At 40.9% G+C, this 19,184-nt stretch overlaps 1 protein-coding gene across 2 annotated transcripts in view; it reads right to left on the reverse strand.

Moving 5' to 3' along the window:
* The window catches only part of LOC117525472 (E3 ubiquitin-protein ligase DTX1-like), a 49,160-nt gene that overhangs the window by 26,502 nt on the left and 3,474 nt on the right, over window positions 1-19,184 (reverse strand). For both annotated transcript variants that reach the window (XM_034187315.1, XM_034187314.1), the window contains exons 3-4: window positions 2,605-2,819; window positions 36-919 (exon numbers count right to left, since the gene is read on the reverse strand). In XM_034187315.1, coding sequence (XP_034043206.1) covers window positions 36-919; window positions 2,605-2,819 — 1,099 coding nt within the window. The remainder of the gene's footprint in view (window positions 1-35; window positions 920-2,604; window positions 2,820-19,184) is intronic.

A 19,184-nucleotide genomic window follows, 5' to 3' on the forward strand; every position in this document is an offset into this window, starting at 1 on the left:
CATCCACATCCACCCTTTCACTTCCAAGTACTCACCCTGACGCGATGAGCGCTCTGGACTGGGCCATGGCAATCCTTTGGAGCACTGGTCTGCTCAGCCCGACTAAACTTGATCTCTGCGGCAACGGAGCATGACACACTGTTGCTGTGGTGGACGGCGTGTGGTGTGGCTTCATTACTGCTGGCGACGGGGATGGCACGGGAGAAGGAGGGCTTGTCACACTGCTGGCGGGGGTGATCAGCGTGGCGGTTGGCACCGAGTCATTCGTTGGAGATGGGGAGCGCTTTGTTGAAATGGAGAGAGGGTTCAGATTTGGGTTGGATGATGGAGGCTGAGGGGGTGGGAGCGATGGCGGAGGTGGCCGACTGGAAGACGAGGAGATACCCAGAGAGGAGGTGCCTGCGGTGAGCGCTGCGAGTGACTGAGCAAAGAGCTGGGCGTTCCTTCTCGGAGAGGCTGTGTTTTTAGAAATGGCGAGGCCGTGCGGCAGCGTCTGGTAGTTGTAGTTTGAGTTCTGGTGTTGTCCTTGCCCCAGAGTGGCTGATTTAGATGGACTAAGGGGTTTGGAGGCACTGGGTGCTGAGTTCTTGGGCTGCTGCATTGTGAGTGAGCGTCTACCTAGAGTCTGTATCCCTCCTACTACCCCTCCCCCTCCTCGTGTATTGGTTTTCACACTATGGACCAGCATGCACTGCTGACAAGAACAAGGCTGGCCCAGTCCGCTAGCCGGCAAGCCTCCGTTGGGGTAGACAGATTTTCCGATACCCATGCTGGACCCAGACACTCCAACACCGAGAAGGCCACCTGTTAGGCCTCCACCTCCGCCGCCTTTGGGTAAGGGAAGTGGACCGGACACAAGAGGATAAGCCATATCAGCACGCCTCTGGATCCGCCGACACCTTTGGCTCTGTCTGTTCACCTTGAAAAGGACAGTGGAACGTTAGTCAGTGTGCTATAGAAGGATGATAAGAGATTCACATAAACCTTGAACCTGTGAACGAAACCACCCATGTGGCATTATTCAACACCTGCAAGGTCTTAACCTTATCCACCCCCCGACCTAGCACAATGGCCAGAGTGTTAAGGAAAAACTCTCGCTGCATTTACTGGTTGTAAGGAGAAACCTCAAGCAGACCAGACTAAAAAAACCCAAAAACAAACAACATTGACAAAACATGTAATGGTTGAAATTTTGCAGCTAAGCAGGGCTTGGCTGCGACAAAACAGTAATTCCTACATATGCTAGAACAATAATTCCTGAAAAGGTGTACAGAGCCTAACCTTAAATGTCTTAACTAAAATAAGGTGGTTTTATGGATTTGCAAAGTATGGGCAAAGTGTGAGGTGGCCCTTTGCTTGAAAACAAACAAAAATCAAACTCATATTACATGAATGAGTCCAGAGTCTTAACCACTACTCCATGGGATCATTAAATCACCCGTTTCATTTGTCATGTAATTTGCTATAGATGGGGAAAGTACTGTTAGACTCCAGGACAAGGTCCCATTATACAGAGGGTTATTCACATCTAATATGGATATGTTATCTCAATTTGTAGGAAATGAAAGTCATTTTTTTGCTACATTTCTAAAATTTAGAGACTAAACATTAAGGGTATAAGAATTAACTACTAACTCAATTTTTAAGTACCACATTTTCCAGAGTAAAACCCTAACTCTTTCTCTGTATTGTCAGCTCATTAATTTGGGATTTTTGTGCATTGCTGAGGTGTATTTTTTTTATTTTATTTAATTTTATTTTTTTACTGTTAACATTATAGTTCACTAGTATTTTGTTTAGTGCTTTGTTTCCTTGGAAAATTCTATGTAAATAGTGTCATTTTTTCAGTGTATTAGTCACAATGGAGTATAAGTCACAAGACCTCCCAAATCTGTAACAAAACGCAACTTATACTTCCAAAAATACAGTAATAGATACAACTACACCGATACATGCTCCCCACCGAAATTCTCTAAATGTACTATGAAGTGGTAGTTCCGCGTCTTCAATCCCTCGTAAAGGTTCAAAGACTGTTTGGAGTCTGGTCACACGAACGTTTATCTTTGCAAGTATGTCAACAGAATCGACATGTCTGACAGCTTTAGGCACACATAACTGTTTACAATTTGCTAAAACTGTTGTACAGTTTGGAAAGGGAGAGTTTTGCTGTGATATTTACGCTATGCTAACAAGAGCTAGCTTCTTCTGCTACTGTATGTGGCGCTGTCCCCAGTAGGGGACAAAAAGCACACAGGGGCAGTGCCTACATGCCACAGCACAGTAGTAAAGAACTGAAGAAGGTTCTTGGTTTTTCATAAAATATGTATTTGAAGGTAAACAATGCAACTTTTGGCTTATTCCAATTTATCATGGAAAATGAATGGCTAATGATTGCATCGTATCGCACCAAATCAAAGTGTTCCATCATTAAGAGTGTTACTGAATCGTGCTGTAGCCTGTGTTTGTGCATCACATTGTTAAATAAGGGAGAGACGCACACCCCCACTCAACATTCATATTCACGAGTAACAGAATACATAGTTAGCTGTGTCACTGGATGATGTTGGCAACTCATCAGCATTCTCAAGGTGTCGCTGCACAAACCTGTGTCATGTTTTGAAAATCAATGAGGTAGCAGAAACCAAGCGGTGTCAGGTCGAGGCCGAGCTGCTGGCGACTGTGGGCGCTCTCAATGGCAATGGCCACCTCCATGTCGTACGGCGTCCATGTTCCCGTGTCGTTTTCCCACTCCCACTGCCAGCCCTGACCCGGGGCCAAGGCCGGGTCATAAAAACTTCTCCGCACCGGCCGGATGGTCCCTGAAAAAGAAAGTATTTCTTCAAAAAAAAAAAAAAAAAAAAAACCCAACAAAAAAAAAAAAAACACATTTGCACCTTATGTTCTGATAATAATAAGTTACTAAATTATTTGCAAAGGTATAGTTATTTATTGGTAACAGTAAATGTCAAATCCAAGTCCCGGCATTGTAAAATAGAAAACAGCGACTAAGGGGATGCTGGGAAACATTTATATGAATAACTGTGCACTAAAACAAAAAACAAAAACAAACAACTTATGTGTTTTTGGTCACACATACAGACCAGACAACCAGAACTCCTCTAGACGTTTCTGCTTCGTGCGTCCACCAGATGCCAAAAACAAAACGCATGTATCATTTATCATCTACAACCCCTGGCAAAAATTATGGAATCACCGGCCTCGGAGGATGTTCATTCTGTTGTTTAATTTTGTAGAAAAAAAGCAGATCACAGACATGACACAAAACTAAAGTCATTTCAAATGGCAACTTTCTGGCTTTAAGAAACACTATAAGAAATAAAGAAAAAAGATTGTGGCAGTCAGTAACGGTTACTTTTTTAGACCAAGCAGAGGAAAAAAATATGGACTCACTCAATTCTGAGGAATAAATTATGGAATCACCCAGTAAATTTCCATCCCCAAAACTAACACCTGCATCAAATCACATCTGCTCGTTGACATTGACCCTATGTCATGAAATTGACCCTATGTGTCTTTTTGCAAGGCATGTTTTCACAGTTTTTCCTCTATGGCAAGATGCATTATGTTCTTGAAAAATGATTTCATCATCCACAAACATCAGAAAAGTGTCCAAAATATCAACGTATATCAACGGCACCAAAACAAAAGTTCCAGCATCATCACCTTGCCCAATGCAGATTCGAGATTCATCACTGAATATGACTTTCATCCAGTCATCCACAGTCCACGATTGCTTTTCTTTAGCCCATTGTAACCTTGTTTTTTTTTTTTGTTTAGGTGTTGATGGCTTTCGTTTAGCTTTTCTGTATGTAAATCCCATTTCCTTTAGGCGGTTTCTTACAGTTCGGTCACAGACGTTGACTCCAGTTTCCTCCCATTCGTTCCTCATTTGTTTTGTTGTGCATTTTCGATTTTTGAGTCATATTGCTTTAAGTTTTCTGTCTTGACGCTTTGATGTCTTCCTTGGTCTACCAGTATGTTTGCCTTTAACAACCTTCCCATGTTGTTTGTATTTGGTCCAGAGTTTAGACACAGCTGATTGTGAACAACCAACATCTTATGCAACATTGCGTGATGATTTACCCTCTTTTAAGAGTTTGATAATCCTCTCCTTTGTTTCAACTGACATCTCTCATGTTGGAGCCATGATTCATGTCAGTCCACTTGTTGCAACAGCTCTCCAAGGTGTGATCACTCCTTTTTAGATGCAGACTAACAAGCAGATGTGATTTGATTCAGGTGTTAGTTTTGGGGATGAAAATTTACAGGGTGATTCCATAATTTATTCCTCAGAATTGAGTGAGTCCATATTTTTTTCCTCTGCTTGGTCTAAAAAAGTAACTGTTACTGACTGCCACAATCTTTTTTTCTTGATTTCTTATAGTGTTTCTTAAAGCCAGAAAGTTGCCATTTGAAATGACTTTAGTTTTGTGTCATGTCTTTGATCTGCTTTTTTTCTACAAAATTAAACAACTGAATGAACATCCTCCGAGGCCGGTGATTCCATAATTTTTGCCAGGGGTTGTATTATGCAATCTCACTTTATCTCGAGCATAGTGACAATAAAAGACATGTTATTTATTGATATAATCTGTTTTTATTTTCATGCCAATAATTTGCCATCTAATCTAAATATGATGAACTCAACTAAAAACTTTAAATAAACAGCCAACAATGTCTCTGTCTCACAGTGGGACAGAAGGCAGGCCCCTAAGCTGACCAACCAGAGTCTATGTCTGTCTCCAGGGGTAACGAGTTAATCAATTAGTGCCACGAAAAGAAGAGGAAAGGGGCACGTGCGTGCGTACGTACACACGCTGGTGGAGAGTGAGAGAGAACCAGACAAAATGGTAACACTGGCAGAGCGACGTGGGCCCCAGACGCCAAAACAAAAGGATCCAAGGACAAGAGAAGCACTGATTGCAAAGTACAGGGAGAGAATAATTAAACAGAGATCTCAACCAGTTCAACCGTTATGTCTGTAATTATTACAACAATTCAACTGTTGTTAAAGAACCACATAAAAATCTGAACATGCCAACAAATATCCATCAGAGCTTCACACAAAGTACAGAAAGACAAATTTCAAGAAGTACAAGTGAACCAACGACAATAAAATTCTTTTTATTTGAAAATATGCAACCCAATCTGGTGTCCATTATCTCTTGATAAGCGAGAGAGAGAGAGAGAGATTGTGCCGGTTACTGAGGACCAGGGTTGGGAACTACAATATTAGGCCATGGGTAATAACACAACATTCTTTTTGTTTACTTGATGAATTAGTTACCAACGGTAACAGGAACTTTCTGGTTTTGACAGGTGGCAGCTTTGTCAGTTTCCCGTGGCGCAGCCAGAGGGTTAGTCAGTGAGGTGGCTTACTTCAGTTGTAACGGTCCGATTGTAAACAAACTTGGTATATTCACTGATTTTACGATCAAAAGGTGAAAGGCCAATGTCACGTGAAGATATTTTGTTAAAATCCAAAGAGTGCAATTACTTTTTTTCATTTTTAAGTGCTCAAATGTCACCAAACTTGGTATGTGACAAAGTATATTGACCCAAGAAGCCTATTGGCTTTGGGGTCAAAAGGTCAAAGTCACTGGAAAAATAGTCTGTAAAAAATCTTGGGAGCATAATGGCATCTTTCCTAATTGTTTCACTGTCATTGAACTTGATATGTGACAAAGTATACTAACCCCCAGCAGCCTATTGGCTTCAGGGTAAAAGGTTCAAAGGTCAAAGTCATTGGAAAATCTTGGGAGCATTATACTCACAAACACAAACTCATCTTACTCATCTTCAACCGCTGATCCAAGATCAGGTGGCGGGGGACTGGAGCCTATCCCAGCAGTCACAGGGTGTGAGGTGGTGTACACCCTGGACAGGATGCCCGTCTGTTGCAGGGCCACATATACATTCATACCCGCACGCACACCTACGGACAGTTTATAGTTTCCAATCCACCTAACCTGCATGGCTTCGGATGTGGGAGGAAGCCGGAGCACCCAGAGATAACCCACGCAAACACGGGAGAACATGCAAACTCCACAGGTGGGAATCGATCCCGTGACTTTCTCGCTGTTCTCACAGTATAATGACAGCATTATACTGTCTTTGCTAATTGCCTGATTTTCTCCAAACTTGGTATGCATCTATGGCACAGTGTCCAAGGATCTTATTGATTTTGGGGTCTAAAAGTTTATATATCACTGAAATGCACTCTGTTACACCTTTAGCAAAAAAAAAAAAAAAAAAAAGTCACTTGTCAACAGTAATCTTAACATTTGCTCAGGGCTCTAGAGATTAGAGCAGATTAAACAATTTTTTTTAAAACAGTCTATGTTACAACTTGCATATCAGAAAAGCCTTTAGCAAAAAGTACAGAGTACTAGTGTGTGTGTATATACACAGGTGTGTCCCACGTGCACAAATTAAACAATTGTCCTTAGAGTCTGCAAGTGTGTTTGTGGTCCTATCGAGACTCCTGCAACAGTCTCACAGCATTGCAACAGCAACAAGGCAAAATGCTGAATCCAGATGTAGCTGTAAAGTGAGACAATACACTTAAATGTTTCTTGGGTCAGAGTCACAACAACACATGACTCTGGGCTGATTTCTCATAACACTTACGTTTGGGAATGAAGTGAAAAACATCTGGGTGTGGCCAATCTGGAGGCCCAGTGTGCACTTGTCTGTGTTTATGTGTAAAACTCTGCACACTCTCAAAAACATAATCCAAACTGATCTTTAATCCAATGAACAAAGAAAGAAAAGCAAAGAATATAGAAAGTAAAAAAAAAAAAAGTTCAAAACATGTTGGTGCAGAGCTACAAATGAAAAGTGAAGACAGACAACATGTAAAGAGCGAAGGACTTGAGGACAAAGAGGCCTGGGGCAGATGGAGAAAGAGAACAGCCATCTGGTCTTCATTGTTCTTCCACTGCTGACCCCAGCCTGCCCGTGAATGTGCACACGCAAACACACTGTTGCTGGATCATACTTCATGCATGACTAGAAGTGAGAAAGCACAAATCACGCGCTTGTGTTTATGCATCTCTTGGCTCTTGTGGCATGTGGAACATTATCATTTCCACTGGAAAATTCCATGGCTTTCACTGAGAAATACAATTATGGTCAAGATGAGCCATCGCTTCCTAATATTTCACAATGTGGAAATATCCGCACGTTTTTAGCTCTCACTCAGTGCAAAAGGCTGTTCGATTCATGCAGGTGTTGCATGCGCACATATCCAAGCACACAGCTTGACAACTTTCTCTTGAAATACTGTGTGCCAAAAATGGCTAAACACCTTCAACTGATTGAATCTGCTTACATGACAAAAAAAAAAAAAAAAAAAAAAGAAATAAAATCAGTACATGCTAACAGGCTATGTGCTATGTGTCTACTTTGTTTCTAGCCTTTGGCAAAGCCTAGGCACGCACCCGATACAATGCAGTGAGTGAACAGGCACATAAGAGGGGTGACTGAGAAGCTTTCAACCTGACACATAAAAGTATGGAAGTGTGGTTCTCAATGTTTTGCATCTAAGAAACTAACATTTCCGAAAAAGCGTGATGTTTTGACTCATTGGGTGCAATTTTGAGAAATGTTGGTTTCTCAGAATGCAATAATCGAGAACCACGCCTGATATTTTTTGCATCATGTTCAAAACTTCTCGATCACCAAATTCGTCCCCTCCAGATTTTCAACACCATAACAATCAATGCCATCATCTTGGAACCCACTAAATTAAAAGGGCATAACAACAAGGACAAAATCTGTCAAACTTTAATGCACCAGGCCAATTCAAAAAGTAACCTCATTTTGCTCATTCAATATTCCATACATGCGTCTGCCGCCTGCTAGATGTTGGCAGAAAATGCCTAGGGTTACAAGTGTCATGGTTGGCAACGCGTTTAGAAAAGCGCTAAATCAGACAATGAACCCATTATTTTAGGTTTGTTTCACAGCACCATCACTCCTCTACACAACCCCGCAGAAAGGATTTTGGCTTGAATTTAGCCATGAAATAAATTTACGGTAAAAAGAGGGGAACATAGTCGAACAAGATACAGAGCGAACAGGGTGAGCGACTGACACAGTCAGAGAAACAAACAGTTATTTTATGATTATTTGATCACGTGATCATGTTCGAAAACTCAACGGTTTGTTTTATTTCCAAAATCCAAGTCCCATGATCCTCAAATCGTGCTTGAATTTGTCCATTACCTACATACTTAGTACAACTTTGGATCTGCCAACACATCCCATTTGATCAACTATAAATGTCTTACAATCTGATCCTTGTTTGTTTTTTTTTTAATCTGGGTCTGTATCTTTTTCATTTGACTTAAGCAGGAAAACATTGGATGTTTTCAGTATCATTCGACGCTGTAACAGTGCAACGACACAGAAAGTAACACTGCAACATAATGTTGCTTTTCCAGTGCCGCATTTAGAACAAGTGTCTTATTTTGGTTGAAAGCGATACAAAATTGAAACATATGAACTGCCATCCACATGAGCCACCTTTCCTTTTCTTCCTTCTTGCCTCATTTCTTGTCCCTTGATTGTGTCAAAAGATGATGTCACTCATTGTTCATACACAAGCCATCGACCCACACATCTACATTTTTACTGAACAAATTTGACTACAGGTTAAGACCAATCTGTTTATACCTGATAACACACGGATACAAGTGCTTTGTGCGTGTTTATGCATTGATTTTGTCACAGTGTATCACTTCAACACACAAAGTAGTTCCTTAAAGCAGAAGCCAGATGACGAACTGAAGCGGGAGTTACAGACAAGACACTGCCGACATTATGAATCTAAAATGACAATTATAGCCACCATAAGGTCACAGCGATAAATATACTTCAGACGAGCAAACCTTTCACAGAAGTGTTTAAAAAGAGTGACGCGGCAGAACATAAGATCACACAAAAAGAAACTCAGCGGAAGATGAATCAAATATTCCCTCTGAACGGCCGTGGAACAGTTTTTCCTCAAAAGGGAAGTAAGATAACAGAGAGGAGAGAGGAAAGAGAGTGTGTCAAAAAGCCAGGGAAGAAAATAACCGGGGGTGACAGGCATCATTCAAAAAGTCAGGCTGACCTGGAGAATCCACCTTTCGGTTCTTCTTTCCATTTATCACGTATTCTTGTTTTCTTCCGTGTCTTTCTTTCTCTCCATCTTCGCTGCGGTTTATCCTCTTTCTCACCTTCCGGCTCTCTGCAGCCTCGGCTTCCCTCACACCCTCATCTTCCTCTTGTCTCCTCCGTCTGTCACAAACACCCCGTGAACACCTTTTTTTTTTTTTTAAATTCCTTTTCAGTTTGCCTTTGGATTCTTACAATGTGTATTTCCACAGAATTTTCGAGAGAGTCACAGATCCGTTTTGAATCTTACAATGATGCGCACCTCTTAAATGAGGTTTTCTGTCAGTCAGTGCTCACAGCACAAAGGTTATATTAGTGGGTACCAAAGTAGGGGACACACCCCTCTTCAGGAGATATTGCTGAAGGATGGGGGGTGTGAGGCAAGATTAATTCAGTTTGTTGCAATAGGATATTCATGTATGCTTTGCATGCATTGCTTTTTATGTTACACTAAGCACAGGGACAGTTAAAGTTTTTTTTTGATATGTAGTTAAAATGTACTACTTTTCTTCTTTTGACTGCTCCTGTTAGGGAGATCAATTGTTTCCATCTCACCCTGTCCTCTATCACACCAACCACCTGCATAATTTCCCTCAGCACATCCATAAACCTCCCCTTTGGCCTCCCTCTTCTCCTCCTGCCTGGTGGCTCCATCCTCATATTATTTAACTAATTATCAATTTTTTTTAAAGAGTTCAATAGTTTTGTCTGCATTGTGTTCATTTTTTAAGAGCTTTTGGGCTGTATACCAAACAGCAAAAATGTCAGCTCTCCGGTTTGTGCGTGATGAAAACTGCACACACGCACACCTTCTTGTCTTTTCTGCAATCTGCTTAAGCAGGTGCTTTTAATTTGACACACAGATAGTGGCGGAAGACATTAAAAGCAATAGACATTTCACTTACAGTGCCAACATGACACTTAAGACACTCATTGTAACAGCAACATTACACAGCTAAACTGACTAAACCAACTGAACTACAAAAACATAACTAACAACACTGTTAAACTAGCATGAACCACAATAACATTTCAAACCTCAAAACCCTTAACTCCCATTGCAGCATAATGTCCACTGTTTCCTGGTTAGTTAAAATCTCTAATGTCTCAAAATATATTTCAACTATCATACCAAATGGAAAATGTCAGCTCTCCCTGGTTTCTGTGTGATCGAAACTGCACACACACAGGCCACTTGGCTATTATAATATAGATGATATGAAGTGAACAGTGTCAGTATCATGGCCAAGATTACTGCAGCAGTCCACAAATGATAACTACAATGAGTAAGTCTTCTATATAATTAAATACTTCTCTCCTTTCTCTGTTTATATCATGTTTAATGTTATTAACATGTATTCACCTGATTGACTGATCAGAAGTGTAGCAGACACAGCATGCCTGAGAAATAGATTTGGTGTATATGAAGTGAAGGAGAGCATAAATATGCTACTGAAACATGCTGCCAGTACTGACTACAGTGGTGGTATCTGGGCTGCTGCTTTTGAAACAGACATACTGAGGGTGACACGTGTGTTTAATAAATACAATACAGATCTGTAAAATAAATAAAATCCCATTATCTGCCCTGATCTTAGTGATCAGACTGGGACATCTCAATTATCCATCTATCTTTTCATCACCAAAACAGTTCTTTCCACATTCCTCATTCCATTTTCCCTCGATGCCTTTTTGAGCTTCTGTAAACCCAATCACATGAACGTCATCCGCCACAGACGGTTTATGTGCCTTCAGCGCTCTGTGCTCTGCCGTAACTACGAGGAGAAAGACTGTCACTTGTCAGTTTCAGGAAATAATAGTTTGCATTTGGCTTCCAAAGTGGGGCACAACATAAAAAGAAGTATAGAGGACCACTGAGTGACAGCTCACACGAGAAACACACGTCTGCTGTGGTGCAGGAAGTGAGTGATGTGGCCCACAGACATCACACAGTTACAGTAACCTGACACAGACTCACAACAACAGAGCAGAGAAGAAGCTCTGACCTCTTTCTTCTTGCTTTCACTCAGGGTCTTCCTCAAATTTATTACAAAAACCTGGACGTAATATGAAACAAGTTCTTCTGCTCAACACATGTAATAATAATAATAATAATAATAAAAAACCCTTTGCTACACACCAGGCTGCATTCAAACACATTTCACAACTATTCAAATGCATCTTTGCGGTGCGCGTCGCACACGAGTCTGGAAATTACATTTTCGAACCAGTACAACAACATTTCGGTCGGAATACCGCCCGTGACTACGCCTCAGGCATTTACAGCCAAGTCAAGTGAAAATTCCTGTCCCCCCCATCTGAAGAGTTCCCAGTGGAATAACGACGCGTCTTCAAGGTGTGATTTTCCTTTATTTCACCCACTTCATCTGTCAAGTCTTTCCACACATTTTTTGTACCATCACTTTTCATCCCCCCCATACATTAAAGTTTAATTTCTTTCTCATTTTTTTCCCATTCCAGTTTTTCCACCCCCTCATCATGAGACCCAACACCCTTTAACTCTCTTGGTCTTTGTCTCAACTTTGTTTCACTTTGAAAGTGAACCGTCCCCCGAGTTTTTGGTTCAGAATCAATTTTCAGATTCACAGAAAATGAGAGGAAACCAGAGGAAGAGGACAACCGAGGGAAGACAGACAAAGACAGCTGAGGACAAAAAAAAAAAAAAAAAAAAGATCTTAAACAGAAGGTATAAAGCCAGAATAAAGGAAATCAACCTTATCAAACAAACACAACAACAAAGATTTTGCAATTTAAACATTTCTCTTTTTAGTTAGATATTTTAAAACTGCTTTATGCTGAATAGGAACATGTTTTTTTTTTTTTATAAGTTTGTGATTTTTAATTACAGTTTTGCAACAAAACCAGATGTTAAATCAGCTGTGTAATATTAATCCAGATGAAAGTTGTTCTGTTAGCAAGAACTCAATCTGGATTTTCAGTTGTCCATAAATGTGTTAATCTGAACCCTTAAACAACCAAGCTATTTCACTTAAACTGACTCTGCATTAAATTAGATACTTTTTAAATGTCTCTACTTGTGTTCATCATACCTGCACTGCTTCCTTTATAGACAAAAGCTTTTATAATATAATTAATTATTGATTTTACATGATTAAAATCAAAGCCTGTAATGTTAAAGAAAATGTATATATCACTTGGTCATTACAACCCCTGGCAATAATTATGGAATCACCGGCCTCGGAGGATGTTCATTCAGTTGTTTAATTTTGTAGAAAAAAAGCAGATCACAGACATGACACAAAAGTAAAGTAATTTCAAATGGCAACTTTCTGGCTTTAAGAAACACTATAAGAAATCAAGAAAAAAAGATTGTGGCAGTCAGTAACAGTTGCTTTTTTAGACCAAGCAGAGGAAAAAAATATGGACTCACTCAATTCTGAGGAATAAATTATGGAATCACCCTGTAAATTTTCATCCCCAAAACTAACACCTGCATCAAATCAGATCTGCTTGTTAGTCTGCATCTAAAAAGGAGTGATGACACCTTGGAGAGCAGTTGCACCAAGTGGACTGACATGAATCATGGCTCAAACACGAGAGATGTCAATTGAAACAAAGGAGAGGATTATCAAACTCTTAAAAGAGGGTAAATCATCATGCAATGTTGCAAAAGATGTTGGTTGTTCACAGTCAGCTGTGTCTAAACTCTGGACCAAATACAAACAACATGGGAAGGTTGTTAAAGGCAAACATACTGGTAGACCAAGGAAGACATCAACGCGTCAAGACAGAAAACTTAAAGCAATATGTCTCAAAAATCAAAAATGCACAACAAAACAAATGAGGAACGAATAGGAGGAAACTGGAGTCAACGTCTGTGACCGAACTGTAAGAAACCGCCTAAAGGAAATGTGATTTACATACAGAAAAGCTAAACAAAAGCCATCATTAACACCTAAACAGAAAAAACAAGGTTACAATGGGCTAAAGAAAAGCAATCGTGGACTGTGGATGACTGGATGAAAGTCATATTCAGTGATGAATCTCGAATCTGCATTGGGCAAGGTGATGATGCTGGAACTTTTGTTTGGTGCCGTTCCAATGAGATTTATAAAGATGACTGCCTGAAGAGAACATGTAAATTTCCACAGTCATTGATGATATGGGGCTGCATGTCAGGTAAAGGCACTGGGGAGATGGCTGTCATTACATCATCAATAAATGCACAAGTTTACGTTGATATTTTGGACTTTTCTGATGTTTAAGGATGATGAAATCATTTTTCAAGAAGATAATGCATCTTGCCATACAGCAAAAACTGTGAAAACATTCCTTGCAAAAAGACACATAGGGTCAATTTCATGACATAGAAATCAAAGTGTGCTGCCACCTTGAGTTAATGCTTGCTTTCACGCCCTGCTCCCCATCGTGCACCTCTTGCTTTCACACATGCAAAGCCAAACGCCTGCCTACCCCTGACCCCAATGCCCCGGGGCATTGTGAGGGTGTGGGAATGAGTCTCCTTCATCAGGACCAGCTGCAGAAGAGGAACCGTACTCCAGTGAACAGCTCCAAACCAGCAGGGAAACACTGACCTCAAACTCCGAAAAACACACCTATAAACGGTCTCAAAAGAGTTTATGTTCATAGTAAACTCACCAGTGTAAAACTAACAGTTTTACACTGGTGAGTTTACTATGTTGTGGTTAGAAAAATCACACCCTATTAAAGACGTCAGTGATAAGATTATTCCTTGTAAGAAGCCCAGACATGGCCAGCAGGTTGCAGGCAGATATAATAGTACATGACTTACTAAACAAACACTGACATTAATATTTGCAATTGAAAACCCTATTGACCGAAATGTCAAACAAATTCCATCGACACATCAAACTACACAAGAGTAGACGGAACCGCACAGAAACACCACACCATTTCACAACTGATCCATGAACGACTACAGATGGCAATGGACAGGATATTTTTCTAGTCTGCCTATCAGTCTGGTTCAGTCTGCGACACCGGTTTAAATCCCACCCCACTCAGTCTCCATGTAACACGGAGTTGTGTCAGGAAAGGCATCCTGAGCAAAACTTGTGCTAAATCAACATGCAAATCTACCTTGGATCTGCAGTGGTGACCAAATGAAAATAAGGGGAGCAGTCGTTTGGCTGGTAGGTCCATAAAAATGTTAGAAAAATAAATAAATAATAATAATAAAAGTGAGAAGTGTTGACCAACATTGTCCAAAGCCAAAGAAGACTCCTTCAAATGTCTTGCTTTGGCCACAGCACAAAGATATTCAGCTTACTGCCAATTAGGCGTAGGGTTGGGTGTCAGGAACCCGTTCTTTTCAGGTATCGTTAAGAAATGATTCGATCCACCGACATCAATAGCCTTTTTGCGTAACGATTCCCTTATCGGTCCTTCAGAGTGGCCGTTGTTTTGAGAGTGTTTGTCGGGAAAATGATCATTTCTCTACATTGATTACAGACCCTGCAGCGGGTCTGTAATCAACCATTTCTGCAGCTAGGGTTTGCTTTGAACCAATGAAGCAGTACTTCGATCTGCTGCTTCGCTGGTTCATTAATTCGCTCCTCTTCAGAAGCAGCAACTCTGCTTTTTAACCCCTCTCAAAGCCATTAAAATATGTCAATCGTGAGCCACTTTTGTGTGGATTAACTTGAACTTGAAATTAGCGACACGCTCAGAGAGATGAGCCTCGATAGCTGAATATTCTGCCCCCAAGAGCCACTATTCTCCCATGTTTGTCGAATAACTGGACTCGTACGAAAAAAAAAACATGCTATATGGCTCATCGTTCATTATTTGGTGAGACGAGGGCTCTAATCAGTTATTGGGCACAGACCTGAGGTCTCGTGTTACGACTGTAACACGAGACCTCTCTTGGCTCCACTGAGAAGCAGAGGTATTGTTGTGTGGGCTGCTGAAGAGGAGGTACTGCTGGCCCACCACCACCAGAGGGCACCCTGCCTGGAGTGCGGGCTCCAGGCACCAGAGGGCGCTGCCGCCTCACAGGAGCAGCCGGGGTGACAGCTGACACTCATCACCTGTGACAGCTGTCACCACTCATCTGATCTGCATCGGTATATCAGCAAGACGTCATCTCCACCTCTTTGCCGAGATATCGTTCTACCTGGAAGGTAATATTCTCAGCTGACTGCTTGACAGTAACCTTTTGTGATTTTGTGAGTGATAACAGACCTTTTTCCAACGAGAGGTGGAGGTAGCTTTCCTGCCGTGCGGATTACTGGGTGCAAACGCGCCCACCTTTAATTGTGTTTTTGTTCCTCGCCAGCAGTACCAGGTCCGACACGCGGAGGCAGTGGCCACCTGGGAATTCGGGACTTGGTGGCTCCAGTATTCCCGGGGTCTGGTGGCAGAGGAAATCGTGTGGTTCCGGTTCTGCTTTGGACAGGTGTCTCCTATCTTCGAGCCTGCCCACACGACACCTTTGTGAATTGATTCTGATCTATTGTTGTAATCTGTTGTATTTGTTGTGCACATTCACAACAGTAAAGTGTTGTTATTTGACCTACTCCATTGTCCGTTCCTTTGTGCCCCCTGTTGTGGGTCCGTGTACCGACACTTTCCCAACAGGTATTTCCTAAAACCTCTGTGCTGTCAGCCAAATGCGGTCTGTGGTGACGGTGCAAAGAGTACTGAAAATGCAAGCAGCACCTACTCTCTTCAAACCACAAGTGACCACCCCAAAACAACCAGCATGATGCAAAAACCTAAGCTACAACATGAGGAGAAGAAGCAGAGTGCAGGTGCTCCAAACATTCACTCCCTTTATGTAATAAAAGACTGCAGAGATGTGTGTGTTTGTGTGTAGATGCAAAGTCAGATATCATTCTGTTTAATGCCAGATCTGCATAAAAAAAAAAAAAAAAAAAAAATCTGTAGCACCCCCCAATTGTACAAAACATCCAACACAAGTCCATGTAGAATGGAGTAATAACCTCCACCAAAAGACGGAGGAACGCAGTCAGAATTCTGACACCCACCTCCCATGTAGAAAATCCAACGAAGGGCAATGATGATAAAGCTTTACGATGTCATAAACTGACCAAAGCTCTCTTTGCGTTTACCTCATATCGAGATGACAATGCTAATGAAGGAGGTAAAGGTAACCTTTTGAAGAAGAGTTCGATCATCACGTAAATCTAATCACCATCTGCTGAACCTGAAATCCATCTGACTTTGAGATAACTTATACACAACCTGACACAGAGGAGCATTCACATAACCTCCACACTTGTGAGGGAGCTTCAGCTATGACATGTTGACCATGTAGTGCATTTCTTTGAGCATGATCCAACATTGCTGGTGCACCAGCACTGAGGACCCCAACAACTGGAAAAGGTATTTATTTAGGACACTCACAGCTCAGACAAAAAGTTACTCAAGAAGTCATCTGCCTAGGTGCTTGCCATCCAAGACCCAAAGCGATTACATACTGTGATGGATGCAAAGTCATGCATCACCAGCGCATACTCCCATGAGAAGATGGTAAACACTAGCTACTAATGTTATCTCCCTGGGTCACACAAGCAGCGCATTTTGCCATGTTTTGCCCCAAAAATTTGAGTGCTTTTTGATAAATGCATGCAGGTGGACTCAAGACCAGAAAAGGTTTGAAAACTTTCAGCGGATGTTCACTTTGTTCAACGTATCCCGTGGAAAATCGGTGAATCTTCGTGGTACCCTCGCTGTTCTGGGGCAAATGCCTTCAAACATTCTTCTAGTCACCACCTTGACATCTTTGTCACCAGTGTGGTTGCTCCTTGTCCAGTTTCAACCAGCAACTGTCTTCTCAACCGCTGAGGTCCATTTGGCTTCTCAAAGCCTCTCTCCCGCTTTGCATGTCAGAGCCGCAATGAGGTAACTAACATCTGCTCAACTAAACTCAACAATAGCATGAGTTGGGAAAAACAGACAGGGACACAATACAGACTCCTTAATTATGTCATTTCTGCTCCAGGAGCCACTCCCACTCCTTCGTCACCCTCCGATCTCGAAGCCAAAGCCAAAGCGCCCCTGGGACTTTTTGGCCTACTGATGAAACTAAATACTCAGACAAGTCAGCGAGACGGGAAGGGGAGTGTGCTCTCTTTTCATCAGTCACTTGTGGGACTGAACTGTTACAAAGGGAGCAAAAAGTGCTTCCACACAAGGTAACATTTCATGTGTAGGGTCAAGACTAGGATGAGCTGCAGGGGGACGCAAATGGTTAGAAACAGAAGGTTCTTAACCACTGTTCTCCATGTATATCTGCATCAAGAGGGGCATCTGGTGTAAAACGTGTGCCAAATCAACATTCAGATCCAAGTGTTGAGTAGGTCTGCAGAAAATCAAGTCAATGACCCCAATGTGACAAAAGAATACAGTGTGTTGTTAATAAGTCGGTGCTAAAGAATTCAGTTCAGTCCTACACAGCTGCTCCTGACCATTACACTGTGGGACGCAACCTTTGGCCACCACACACATGCATATATGCTTTTTCCACTGCACGGATTTGTACCAAACCTAGTGAGGTACAAGTTTCCAATCACAGGGATCAGCACAGAAATTCCAATTTAACCAGGACTATTTTCAACCCTTCGCCAAAAGTAGTACTTTCTGTGGACCAGCGCCAAGGGGGTTGAAGCACACACCACAAAATACACTAAAAAAAGAGACTCAATGGATGAACTCAATTCAGTTATGTGCAGGATTTCCATCTAATAAATACATGTAGCCCCAACTCAAATAAAGCACATGCATCCAACAGAATTTAATTTAATTTAGTTGGGACTAGTTATATTTATTAGATAAAAATCCAATCCAATCAGTCAGTTTTTTGAGAACTAAAAAGTCCCACATTACATATACTTTAAAAAAGTAGGACTGGTAACACCAACACTTTTCCAAAAATGAAATTTTAAATAAAGAGAAGAAAGAAAGCTGGATTTTTTTTTTTTTACTCTGTAGAGAGCCATTTTTTGGTAGGCAACAAACACCCAGTCCACCCCGATGTTTACTCTATAATAGTACAGGCCTGGCAAGCCATCAGACTTATGAGAACCCCCAGCAAGACAGAATTTTTATATATGGCTCACAATATGCTAAACCGTTATATTACACCTGAGGTACTTCATGAATGTGTTTATTAAATATGGATTGTTGAATAGAAATGTTTGTTATTGTTAACACTAATGTAACTAATGTATATATAGTATGCATAACTTGAGTGTATTTCGTTGCTCATAAAATAAAGAAAAATTGAAAAGTTTGGAAAATCCACTTTTTTCATCACATATTATAACACGATTGGACCTCACTTTTTCAACCAGGTCATATTTTTTCAAACCAACCTCAAGGCAATTGCATTGTGCGTTAGTCAATAGAAAACCCATGAAATGAAAAATTAAAAGTAAATAAAAGGCCCTTGAGTCAATTTTAAGTACAAAAAATTTAAATTAAAAATGACCCTTGCGGATGTTACACCATCTGTCAAAACCAAGTGGAAGATATAGATGGTTAAAAGTTGCATAAACTATAGCTAACATTTACACTTAAATGGGCATTCTACATTGAAATACGTATTTAATTTAATTAGCTTATAATGCACCAAATCACAGCAACAGCTGTCTCAAGGCACCTTACATAAAACAAGTCAACATAAAATTGAATAAATAATTAAAAATGAATACAAAATTCAAATACATAAATATAAACAGAAGTAAAAGAATAAAACAAATAAAAATAAAAACTATCCATAAGAAAGAGAATAAAAATAGGTTTTGAGTCTTGACTTAAAAATGTCCACAGACTCAGACTGCCTCACGGTCGCAGGAAGACTGTTCCACAGGGTGGGTGCACGATATGAAAAGGCTCTTTGACCTGCTGACTTCTTCTTCACCCAAAGTCTCTGATATACATCGTCAATTTGTATAAAAGATACGCGTATTAAGAAATTATAACAAGTTGAAAACAACCTGAGAATTGTCCAT

This window comes from Thalassophryne amazonica, chromosome 15 (genome assembly GCF_902500255.1).
Source record: "Thalassophryne amazonica chromosome 15, fThaAma1.1, whole genome shotgun sequence".
NCBI lineage: Eukaryota > Metazoa > Chordata > Actinopteri > Batrachoidiformes > Batrachoididae > Thalassophryne > Thalassophryne amazonica.